Source organism: Leuciscus leuciscus (genome assembly GCF_965113295.1).
Source record: "Leuciscus leuciscus genome assembly, chromosome: 3".
Lineage (NCBI taxonomy): Eukaryota > Metazoa > Chordata > Actinopteri > Cypriniformes > Leuciscidae > Leuciscus > Leuciscus leuciscus.
In genome coordinates, this window is record NC_138727.1 from 16,103,613 (window position 1) to 16,116,394 (window position 12,782).

At 38.2% G+C, this 12,782-nt stretch overlaps 1 protein-coding gene across 2 annotated transcripts in view; it reads left to right on the forward strand.

The window, feature by feature from the left end:
• Positions 1-11,502, forward strand: part of rnf38 (ring finger protein 38) — a 36,727-nt gene extending 25,225 nt beyond the window's left edge. The window contains exons 4-13 of one of the 2 annotated variants that reach the window (XM_082164425.1): positions 2,104-2,297; positions 3,024-3,279; positions 4,739-4,918; positions 5,095-5,262; positions 5,992-6,156; positions 7,296-7,399; positions 7,492-7,588; positions 7,686-7,807; positions 8,016-8,115; positions 8,965-11,502. In XM_082164425.1, the coding sequence (XP_082020551.1) occupies positions 2,104-2,297; positions 3,024-3,279; positions 4,739-4,918; positions 5,095-5,262; positions 5,992-6,156; positions 7,296-7,399; positions 7,492-7,588; positions 7,686-7,807; positions 8,016-8,115; positions 8,965-9,027 (1,449 nt within the window). In that variant the 3' untranslated portion in view covers positions 9,028-11,502. The remainder of the gene's footprint in view (positions 1-2,103; positions 2,298-3,023; positions 3,280-4,738; positions 4,919-5,094; positions 5,263-5,991; positions 6,157-7,295; positions 7,400-7,491; positions 7,589-7,685; positions 7,808-8,015; positions 8,116-8,964) is intronic. The other variant, XM_082164426.1, reaches the window with a different exon arrangement.
• Positions 11,503-12,782: the final 1,280 nt, after the last annotated feature.

The following is a 12,782-nucleotide window of genomic DNA, read 5'->3' on the forward strand; positions in this document are numbered from 1 at the left end:
CGTTGCTTTGCAAGGTCTCACCTCTCACACAGAGATGTGTAAAGAAGTGCCTGCTGGAAGTCTAAGCAGATCGAAGTGACATTTTTACCACATGAAAATGAGATGAGGGGGAATATATGGTGTATCTGTTTCAAGAGACATTCAAATAAACCTGACTCAAATCCATATGCAGATAAGTCTAGCCTGCTCCCCAGCTGTTTCCTGTTACTGATTTCTCACACACACAAAAGCCTTTCCTGGTGTCAACGGCTGCTCTCTGTATCTCCACACTTGGCTTAACCCTGTTTTGTGAGCTCACCTTACCACCCACAACGCCTCTCTCTCTCTCTCTCTCTCTCTCTCTCTCTGTGTCTCTCTCTCTCTGTCTCTCTCTCTCTGTCTCTCTCTCTCCCTCTCCCTCTCTCCTCTCCCTCTCCCTCTCTCTCTCTCTCTCTCTCTCTCTCTCTCTCTCTCTCTCTCTCTCTCTCTCTCTCTGTCTCTCTCTCTCTCCTCTCTCTCTCTCCTCTCTCTCTCTCTCTCTCTCTCTCTCTCTCTCTCTCTCTCTCTCTGTCTCTCTCTGTCTCTCTCTCTCTCTCTCTCTCTCTCTGTCCTCTCTCGCTCTCTCTCTCTCTCTCTCTCTCTCTCTCTCTCTCTCTCTGTCTCTCTCTCTCCTCTCTCTCTCCTCTCTGTCTGTCTCTCTCTCTCTCTCTCTCTCTCTCTCTCTCTCTCTCTCTCTCTCTACACTGTCCATTTGTTTGCGTCTACCATGTGGTTCTCACTGAAGTTGCACTTGTGATATTTTAAGATGTTCCTCTAGTTTGCATCTTAAAAGCCTTACAGAGACGTGTGTGGGTTTGTGTTTGAAAAGTTTGTCTGAGTAACTTGTTAGTCACCCGAAAGTGCTTTAAGAAAGTCAGTCGTCCCTTTTCTGATCTTGCCCCTTGTTAAACTATGACTCTTCCCAACTGAGTAGGCCCAGGTTTTGACAAGCTCATCAGGCCATAAAGTGTGTGTGTGTTTAGTCATGAGTGAGCACGTGTGTGTTGACTTCCAGTAAAAGGTGAGTGTTAGATGAAGCTGCATGTTACACATACTGACTCATATGTCGCTGCATGTTTCTCCATGTCTTAGAGGAGATGGCTGACTTGAGATGAATGAGTTTGTGTAACACTGGCTGAGCAAGTGTGCGTGTTGAGCAACAAGCCATGGGTTTCCTCAAACTTTCGGGAAGTGACCTCACACTGCCTTAGGCAACAGAGGCAGTGATATAATTAACAGGAAATGCCACTAATGCCGTCAGGCACAAAAGCTGCTTGTGCTCTCATTGGGCAAAACCCATTAGCATATGTAAAAAAAAAATGGTTTTATATATATATATATATATATATATATGTGTATGTATATATATATGTGTATGTATATGTGTGTGTGTTCACAATCGTGGATTATAATATTGTGGGGAATTCCTGTGGTACAAAACTACTCCTTTTTGTGCTGTATTTATTTAATTTTTTGTCCAGTGGTGAGCAATATTTATTATAACATTATTAGAAATGGAATGTTAATTGTTGTTGTTGTTGGTGTTGCTGTTGGTGTTGTTTTTACGCTCTGTAAAAACTAGCATATGTGCAAGGTAAAATGTGCAAGGTAAAAAACAAAAACAAAAAAAAAACTATCTTTTTGCATTAAATATTCACAAACAAAGCTTCTCATATAGTGGGAGAGGAATTATATTTATAACCTGTGTGACTGATTGACTTCTGTGAAACACGAAAGGAAATATTTAGCAGAATGTTTAAGCTGTTTTGAATCCAATGAAGGCTGTCAAGCTCAAAAAGCACCAGAAATTAGGCGACAACTCGTGTTTAAAGTCTTCTGATGTCAGATGATAGGTTTATGTGAAGAACAGTCTGAAATTCACTGATAAAACATTTTAGCTTAGCTTTCAGAGCTCATTTGCGCTTCCACATTCAAACTTAGCTTGACATTTTAAACACGTTTTTGGGTGAACTGTTCCTTTAAGTAAATAAAAAAACTGTAGTACCAAGAGTAATGGTGCAGTTTGATTGGTTTGTAATTGTAGATGAGTTACTAATGAGCGATTTACTGTGTTTTGTCCCTCAGACGGAGGATTCTCCTAGTCCGAAGAGACAGCGTCTTTCCCAGCAGTCTGTATTGGAGTTTACCTCGGCCCCTCCTTCCACACCCTCACCACCAATCAGACCATGGGAGCTTCCGCCCAGTCGCAGGCCACACCCCTATCCCCACCCACACTACCACCCCGAGCGCTGCCACACACCTGCACGGCACAGACGCAGGTATGCTGTGTGTTAGTTAACTGCTAGTACTAATTGCTGTCATGATTAGCTGTCAGCTCATGCTGTGCTGTGACATTTGTCTAGTTTGTCTGTATAATGCATTGTTTCAAAGCAGTTTCAAAATGGATTACTGTATTTTGAATTATATCAATTACTGTGCTGGAAAATTACACATTTTAGGGGGAAAGCCCATAATTCTTATCTTTTCTTTAGTTATTTAGTCCCTCAGTGAGCATTATAAATACTGGAGCTGGTTATTAGAACGGAATAATATAATAATTAATTATTTCTTTATTTAGTGAATGTTAAAGATGGCTATTTTTGTACAAAATAGTTTTTATTAAATGCATAAATAAACATTAAATACAGCCAATGAATATATTATGTGATATTAAATACTATATCTTTATCCACTGGCTGTATTGAATGTTTATTTATGTTTAATAAAAACTATCTATACAAAAATAACCTTCTTTAACATTCACTAAATGTAAAAAAAAAAATTATATATGTGATATGATGTATGAATGCTAATTAATGGTAATAATGTTTTAAAACACAGTTTTTATATAAATAAACATTTAGTGCAGCCAATGGATATATTATTATATAGACATTCCATTTAGTGAATGTTTGTTTTTATTTTATTTTTATTATTTACAAAATTGTATGCCTTTTATATAAGCAGTGCAGACATTATAAATAAATGTGACTCTTTCTGTGCAGTCCTCCAGTGCGGCGTCAGCGTGGCCGACGAGAGCGCCTGTCACGGCACCATCCCCCTCATGGTTCCCCGGGTGGGGGACAAGATGAAAACTACCGCCACCCTCCTCACCCACATTCTCTTCATCCCTACGGCCAGCCACCATCCCACCCTCCACCCGGCCTTGATGAGCCCCGGGCCTTTCACCCACCCACGCTCTCGCCACGGTTATTGCACCCGCCACAGCAGGGCGCCATGGTGATGGACCTCCATGAGCAGGTTAGAGGGTTGGGGCGGGAGCTCAGTGTTTCAGTGAGATCATAACGGGGCTTATTGAGCAGCAATGTTAAGCAGACTATGATGTCCTATATCCAGTGTTGGGGAAAGTTACTTTGAAAAGTAATGCATTACAATATTGCGTTACTCCCTTAAAAAGTAACTAATTGCGCTACTTAGTTACTTTTTTAGGAAAGTTTTGTGCTACGTTACTTTTTCGTTACTTTTTTTTCGGTTGGGCTTGTTTTTTTTTATTATAACAAGTTATATTTTAGGGCAAATGTAAAGACAAATGCAAATTCACACTTGTACAGTAGAGGGCTCAGCTCAAGCAAACCTTTCAGCTTTGCTGCCATTCTGGATAACGCAAGAATAGGATGCAGGAGAAAAAAAGTTTAACACTTAAAGTTACACCTACAAAAAAAATCTAGTCATTTTTGGTTTAAAATGAATCATCCAAGGTCAGTAGCAAGTACATTGGTCAATAAAGTGAGATTAAATGTGTTCAAAATAATCTGTTTTATTTAACATATTTAGTTATTGGAGGTTTGCATAGGATTCTGATCCTGCATTTCACTGATTTCATTCATTTTGAGGAATATTTAATCTTTTTTGTGTGCAAGTGAGATGAGTAAATGCACGCTCAAATTTAGTCTAGAACTACAATAACCATCATGTTTACACACAACGCCTCTGCATTTCGGTTTGTCTCAACATGGGGACAAGACAGCTGTCAGTCAATAAATGGGAAAACTTGCGTTACTTATTTCAAAATAACTCAGATATTTTGTTGTAAATTTTAAACGTAATGTTACTTGAAAAAGTAATCTGATTACGTAACTCAAGTTTCTAGTAATGAGTTACCCCCAACACTGCCTATATCATAACTTTTTTGTGTGTGTGAGACGCGTACCCCCACATCTCTAGTGGTAATGTGTGTTGTTTTTTCAAATCTCACGTCTGTCGCCACTTGTCTCAGTTTCCAGGTCCAAACGAAGTCAGATGTCAAAAGCAAACAACAAACAACAAACGGTGCTAATAAACACTCCCGCTATGCTGTAGTACTACCGAAAAATTATGATCATAACCTTTAGGTGCATACCGAAATCTCAGATGGCCAGACAGTGATTCATCTTCTATGAATTGTTCAAATATTGCCGGCTGGGTCACAGTGAGCCCAGAGATTGTAGTGTACACTGAGTTTTTAAAAGTTTAGCTTAAATGTATGATATGAATAAAGAGTGCTCATAAACAGCTGTTAAGATTCTCAATTGAAACAAGTAGTGGCTTGGACCCGAATTAACAAGCAGGTACTGACATCATTTAGCATGATCATTATTGAAGTGGACACTTTTATGATGGTTGATTTATAATTCAAAGTTATTTGGGACGTTTAACAAAATTAATGACTCTTTGTGTGTGTATATATATTTATTTTTATTGTTTCTGCATGCGTTTTTAGCTCCCTCAGGGTACGGTGCCGGTATCATATACAGTTTCTCCAGTGCCGCCCCATGGTCTACCTGCTCCCCTCTGCACAGGACAGCATCTCCCAGCATGCTCTTCTCAGCAGCAGGTGCCTGCCTGTTCTGTGGTCTTCAGTGGACAGCAACACTATCCAATCTGTAGCGTACCACCTCCAGTAAGTACATATCAGGGTGTGTAAAGACACAGCATCAATTTTTTTGAGCTCATTGATTTGTTTGGATATGCTGCCTCCCAGTGGTAGGACGTTGTTACATTACTATTTTAATCTCTGAGGGTGCAATCTCCATTTGGAATGGTCTGAAATAATTTGTCTGTTTGTTTGACCTGCAGATGTTGCCGGCGTGTTCGGTGCAGCATTTGCCAGTGCCGTACGCATTTCCTCCTCTTCTCTCCAGCGAGCCACCCTTCCTGCTTCATCCTCCGCATCTGTCACATCATCCGGGCCACCTCACCACTCCTGGACAGTTCTTACCCTTCCAGACACAACAGTCTCGATCTGTGAGTATACAATCGCAATGCCCACACAATATTTATATTTTTATTTTTATCTATTTAAGCTACCATTCAGAATTGTGGGATTTGTGCATCTTTTTTAATTTGTTTTTGAAAAAATCCTCATGCTCACCAAGGCTACATTTATTTGATCAATTGCAGTGATATTGTGAAATATTATTGCAACCTTGAATAGCTGCTTATCTATTTTAGTAGATTTTAAAATGTAATTTATTCCTGTGATGACAAAGCTGAATTTTCAGCATTATTACTCCAGTCTTCAATGTCCTTCAGAAATCATTCTAATATGTTAGAATGATGTAGTGCTCAAGAAACATTTTTTATTATTATAAATGTTGAAAACAGTTGTGCTTCCTAAAAATTGTGGAAACATGATTCGTTTTTTCAGGATTCTTTGATCAATATAGAAAGTTCAAAAGAACAGCATTTATTTAAAATATAACAGTTTTGTAATGTTATAAATTTCTTTTTTCTTTTTAATGCTTCCTTGCTGAATAAAAGTATCAATTTCTAAAATAAAAAATAATAATAATTACTGACCCCAAAATCTGTGTAAATATTTATATTAATACATAGTTTTTTTTTTTTTTTACTATAGTTCTGCTAATTAAATAAATACATTTAAAAGTATTTCAGTATTAGTAGTAATGTTTACAGTACACATGTTGACAATCAGAAAATGAATAAATCCTGTTTGTTTGTTTTTGTGAATAGCCACTGCAAAGGATAGAGAATGAGGTGGAGTTGTTGGGGGATCATCATCTGTCGGTAGCTGGAGGGTTTAACTATCCTCACTCTGGCCATCCTAGTCCTCTGCCACCTTCCACCCCATTACAGTTCCTCTCCCATGAACCCCTGCACCAGGAGCTCTTTGGTGTGGTGAGTGTTCTTCAAGCTTTATCACCTCAGATCAAAAGCTGCTTTAACACTGTCGGGCCAGTGCGAACCAGGGCTAACAAAAACCTCAAGCTACGTATCCACTGTCGGGCCGCAGCACTACCCTAAAACTTGCCCTTAACACTCCATAGAATGATGTCACACAACTATTGCACCTGTTGACTGAAAACCAAGCATGACAGGAGCAAACATTTGGTTTTTACTTGAAGACTTAAGACTCCAGCATCAACCAGTGCTTATGATAAAAATGTTACAGGGACAGTAATTCTGTCAGGAGTGCACATTAATCATTATTCTATATTTATTATTGCATACAAAAAGAGACACGTTCCTACTTATTCAGTCGCACCTGCTTCCATTTGTGTGATCAAATGAATGCATAAAACAACTCCATTAAGGCTTTTTAAGTCCAAAAGCTAAAATATTTAGAAAAATATTGATAAAATTTCATGCTTGCGTCACATTTCTTTAGAAAAAAAATGAGAATTTCTATAAATTTTCCACTAAATTATGCAATCTCTCCCATCTCACAATACGGTTATCCTATCAGCCAACAGAGGGAGCTCACGAGAACAAAGTTATGAGTTAACCTGAGCACATTTAATCTATAACATTTGCGGATGCATAAGTACGGTATCAACAGCTGCACAGGGAAGAGACCGATAAATACAAGATTATAATCATATATGCTTGGTCTAATTTCTTCAAGCAGTCTGTGGTATTTGCCATATGTGGATTTATTAAACAGTAGCCTTTAGCACCACATATAAATATATTTCTGCCTATATTTAAAACTTCTGCAATCCTAAGTTTTTTTTTTTTCATAAATAGCTGGTAGCCTGAAATGAAAGCATGGGAAATGAGCAGCAGTGTTGACCCTCTCCTAAATCATATAAACTCCGCCTTTGTTCATAACCACTCCTCGAGCCCCAGTTGGCCCGCTTTGGACCAAGGTATTCGGCGGGCCAAAAAACCCTGGCCGTTGGCCCAGAGGAAGCCCCGATATTGACAGTGGTAATGCGACTGGACCTGGCACTCACTGTTGCTTGGTTTTGGCCCGACAGTGGAAACGCGGCTAATGCAAACTAAACAATCTAAAAACGGTTTTGTGTTCTTTCCAGCCGTATCCCCACTTCATGCCTCGGCGAATCACAGGCAGACGCTACCGCTCTCAGCAGGCCGTACCTCCACCTCCGTACCACCCGAGTCTGCTGCCCTACTTCCTGTGAGTTACACATGCAAACACACATCAGAGTGTTGTTTCAGAGAAACAATGAGCTGTAGAAAATGTCACTGTTTTTCTCTTTGGTTTTTTTGGTGGTTCAGATCTGTTCTTCCAGTTCAGCCAACAGCAGTGGGTCCCGCCATTAGCTTAGAGCTGGATGTAGATGATGGAGAGGTTGAGAATTATGAGGTGCGTGTCTCTGATCATCTCAGGAAACACTTTAGGAATTTGTTTTAAGAATACTTTATTCTATTTTACATGTGTATTTGTTCTTGTGTTTGACTAGGCTCTGTTAAACCTTGCCGAGCGTCTCGGAGAAGCGAAGCCCAGAGGTTTGACGAAAGCCGATATCGAACAGCTGCCTTCCTACAGATTCAACCCCAGCAACCATCAGTCTGAGCAGACTTTGTGAGTACAATACACAAACTTTAAAACTTACAGACTGTTATTTAACTACTTTGTGACCTACATGGAATATTTGTACTCCTAAAAGAAAAAGCCTTTTAAAATGCCTCAAATAGACACTTTCTTTAATTTGTTTTAAAAATACATAAACAAAATCGTGATGTTGGAAAAAGTGAATTAATAACATTATGTCCTCCCTCTTTCCCTACAGGTGTGTAGTGTGCATGTGTGATTTCGAGTCTCGTCAGCTGTTGAGAGTACTGCCCTGTAATCACGAATTCCATGCCAAGTGTGTTGATAAATGGCTCAAGGTAAGCAAGCATGCTAATTAATTTATTAACTTTATTTATTCACATAATAATAATAATAATAATAATGGTGCTATTGGTATTATATCCTTAAATTATATAAAGGATTTCAGTGGATCTCAACCTTCTTAACTCAAATGCCTGCATTGTCCAGCAGAATATTTAAAGGCTCCCTGATGTAGACTATTTCCAGTATTTCTTCTGCTATTATGACAAAGTGGAAACAGCATTGATATATTAAATTAATCTAACCATTATGCATTTTGTGATTTTTAGAACTTTCAAGAACTTTCATTTAAAAGCGCATTAGTTATTGAAAATAAATATTTTATTTTATTATGAAATTTGTTACGTTTTTATTTTTTTATATAGTTTTTTTAGCATTGCAATTTAGATCAGAATCCTTTTTAGTCGTCTCTAAGCCTCTTGGGAAGTTTTTCTGAGGCCCCCTGTTTAAGGAAACACTGTCTTAAGGTGTGGTCACATTTATTGTTGTTCAGCTAATTTTTGCGGCCAAAATCCAGTCATTTCAATTTGAATCCACAAAATCATGAATTTCATGTGAGGGCATAAGGTGTCCCCATGCTGATTTCACAACCCATTCAAGTTGGTCACACAAATTTGGCGTTGACCACCAGAAAGCTGCTTGGTTTGAAAGCGACTTTTGTATGAGCTGTGCTTCATACATCACGACGACACTATTGACAATGGACCTTTATTTTTCCCATGGGATTTTGCTAGTGTGACCGCACCCTCAGGCAGAGATAGACTTGCCTAACTATAGCTTTTCCCCAGTTGTGATCTATATGTTTCTTAGACCAATTTGACAATCTATCCTCCTCTGTCTTCTAGGCTAACAGAACCTGTCCTATTTGCCGAGCAGATGCCTCTGAAGTCCAGCGGGATTCCGAGTGACGCTGCTCACCGAAAACACACATACACACACATGCGCGCGCGCGCACACACACACATATACATGCACACCACTAAACACTTTGTCATTCTCCTACCCTGTTACATTCAATTAACTTCCAAATGCTAAATTACTCCTCACACACAGATGACTGCTGCAAATGATTTGTTAGAACTTTGAATCAAAAACATTGTTTGATATTCATCTATGAATATCCAGCTAACTGAGACAGAGACACACACACACACACACACACGTTCCTTCGGTTGTTTGATCACTAATTCTTTTGAGTGGAAGTCCAAAGATTATGGTTCATATTATCATTCTGGTTATGTTCTGGTTCTGATATTGTTTGTTTTTTTGGTTTTTTAATATATAAATATATATAGTTTAGTTCTCCCCTTTGGGGGGGGGTGGGTGTTGGTATGTTGCAGTCTTGTGTGAATGAGTGTATGTGCACTAACATTCCCGGCTATGTGAGCACACCGTGGTGTGGTGGTCTTTACGAAGGTTAATGTTGTGAGCATGGGCTTTTATATTTTACCAACAAATATAGCTATATATAAATATGTATGTATCAATATAGAGGGACAAATTACAAAATTCATAATTGTTTTTTAATAGGAAAAAAAATTGTCTTCAAAAAATGGAACAAAAGATTGCATAAGATTCAAATTATATCTATACATAAAGAGGGGCTTTTGGGTGGGTCTTGCTCAATTATGATTTAGCAGTCTTTATAGAATTGGAAAACTGTGAGGTGTGTGTGCTTTTGTGTGAAAGAGTGTGTGTGTGTATTAGAGAATCAGTTGTTTGTTATTTATCCCATATGTGTGGTACAGAACACTGGCTTGTCACTCTCACTTTTATTCTCGTCTGGGATTGGCTGAGGATGTGCACTGACATGACGTGATTGGTTTGGAGGGGCAGTGGAATATTCTCAAAGTTTTTAGATGTATCCTGCTGCAATTTTTCTTTTTCTTTTTTTCTTTTTTTTTTTTTTGCCACCCGTCACATTTTTCAATATTATTGCAATTTACAAAACATAACCATTTGAAACCATTTAAATATGTATTCCTAATCCAGTCCTGCAGATTGATTGTGTAGACAGATCACCACTTTTCTCATTTATCACTTAAATAGTGTAATTTATTATTGTTTGGTGGCTGCGCAGACACCGGTTAAATCCTGGTATTTGCCTTATGTCTAGCATCTCTTAAAACAGTGATTCACCATCTTTTTAAGCCCAAACTGAAGTTAATTTTTGCCTAGGAAATGAGTTGTATGCCAGTTAACCCTGTAGCAGTGTTGCCCACAGTACTCATGAGTTTACCCAAATTACCTCTAATGAATTTGGGTCATTTGGTTTCGTATGCCTTTCATTTAGTAAACAGGGACTCAAGGGTATGTGTATACATGCCTTTTCGAAGAGGACTGAGGTTATATCGTAGCATTTGGGCTTGTTTAAAAAAAAAAGAAAATGCACAGATTCTGCAGGACAAAGGGGAGGGCATCACACACATAGACCCCTTGCGAATTGTGGCGTTTTAAGTACCTTCCCTTCATTCCCAAAAGGCTCTCCTCCTTCGTAAATGGTTTAATTCTTTTGTCTTTTCATTTGTCGTTTCGCTCTCTCACTGCCCTCTCTATACAGTTAGCTGTTCTAAAACAGCCTTCCAGTGCACCCACTCATACAGCCTCCATAAGGCTGTTATAGCCATTCATAGCCACGTGCGTTACTTTATAATGAATGCCTGAGATGCATCATGACCTAGAGGGGTGTTTGAATGTGTATGATTGTTTCATGTCATGCATTGTTATCATTATGAATGGATATAACTGCCTCTGTCGTGCATTATGTAGGCTCTATGACTGGTGTAGAAAGTGTCATATGAATTCTGTAATGTAGTCTCAGAGCCTGCAGTGTCTTAATGAGAGATGCCTTTAAAACATTCTCCAGTGTTGTCCGCTTTAGTGTCATAAGTCGAAATCATGGCGACCAGAAAATTATGAATCCTTTATTCTTTTCAAACAACAAATGTGCATTACCTTAACTATTGTCATTCTGTGTTCTAGGAGTTTTATTTCTCCCCTGCTTGGTACAATAGCAGTTACCTCAGTTTTACTATTTATGGTTTTTTTTCCCCTTATTCTTTTGCAAAACCAATAAGAGAGCTTATGAATTCTCTTGCGTTTGTTTATTGGTTGTTTTAATTCTTACCATTAAAAATACAATTGTATCATTTAACATGTTGTAGTTTCATATGTATAATATCTGTAACCAAAATCATTTGAAGGCTTGATATAAAAAATTTTAACAAACATTTGTACATTTTTTTTTATGAGATATTACTAGTAATGCTTTACATAGTAGTGCAATTTTTTTTTTTTTTTTTTTTGTCTCTGACCCCTTTTCCCAGTCTTTTGGATTTCAAAGGGTGGCTCAGTAATAAATGTATACTTTTCTCTTCCTTGAACTTTTCTGTTTTTCCATTCTTATCTCATCTCTTTATCTATGTTGTCTTCATTTTCATGGTTAAAATCTTATGGGTTAAATGAATATTTCACCCCCAAAATGAAAATTGTCATTTACTCTCACCCACATATTTTTCCACATCCTGTATGAATTTATACTGTGGAACACAAAAGAAACATTTATAGCAGTATGTCCAAGCTGCAGTTTTCCATACAATCAAAATTGAGGATTAAAAGACTTGGAATATGGTGCAGGACTTCTCAGTTGCCACTGGTATCATGTTTGATTGGACGACAAAAGCTGAAACGGCTTTATACAGATATTTTAATCCTGCATAAATTTATGCAGAAGCGAAGGTTGCAAAATGTTTGTTGATTCTCATTAAAGGTGGCTTTGCAGCATTTATTTCACACCAAACCAAAGTATCTCTGGTTGTGTCTGCAACGTTGCTATTGAAACATCAAGGAAAGTCTTAACAGTTGGTCAAACCTTTAAATGTCAGGGTTTAGAGAGCAATCCAGTCCATTGCATCTCTCTACATGTATTAGCCATTAGCTATATATATGTCATTCACATAGAATGGAAATGCATTGGATGTTTTCTGAATTATATGTAACTACTTAATCATACTGAATATGCTCTAAATTGTAAAACGTTTTCTAAATTCATTGATATGAAGCTTATTTGAGCTCTATGCTTGAAAAAGTGCATCTTAGACCCTGAACAAAGTTGCACAACAATTTGAGATTTGCAACAATTGATTCTTTCTCTGTGGTAGCAACCTGATGCCAAAGCAAAGCCCCCAAGCCAACAGCGGTTTATAGTTGCCTACCGCTTTTGTCTTCTTCGCAATGAGTCCCAGGGCATGTCTCTGTATGTAGGTGTTGTCCTCCTCCTCTGATGAAGGAAGGAAGGGATGTTTGTTTACGGTCGCACTCACTATACTGCACTATTGCGCTAAACTTTGAATATTGACTGATGCTGTGACGTTCGTCAGAGTAACCTAATGTCACGAGATTTAATCCAATGAATGATTACTTTTGTGGAAGAAATTTTGCTGGATTTCCTAAAGTTTGAAAGGTCAGTGGTGTCAGGGTTTTGTTTGAGGCACTAGCAGGCAACCTTTGGCTTTAAACGTATGAAATAAAGTGGAAAACAGAATGACTATGGTCTGAATGCATACAATGTCCTACCTACCTATCAACATATAATGATTTCCATACACGCACCCTGCTTGCCCAGACATCATGTCCTTTTAAGTTCTTTAAGTTCTTGAACAAG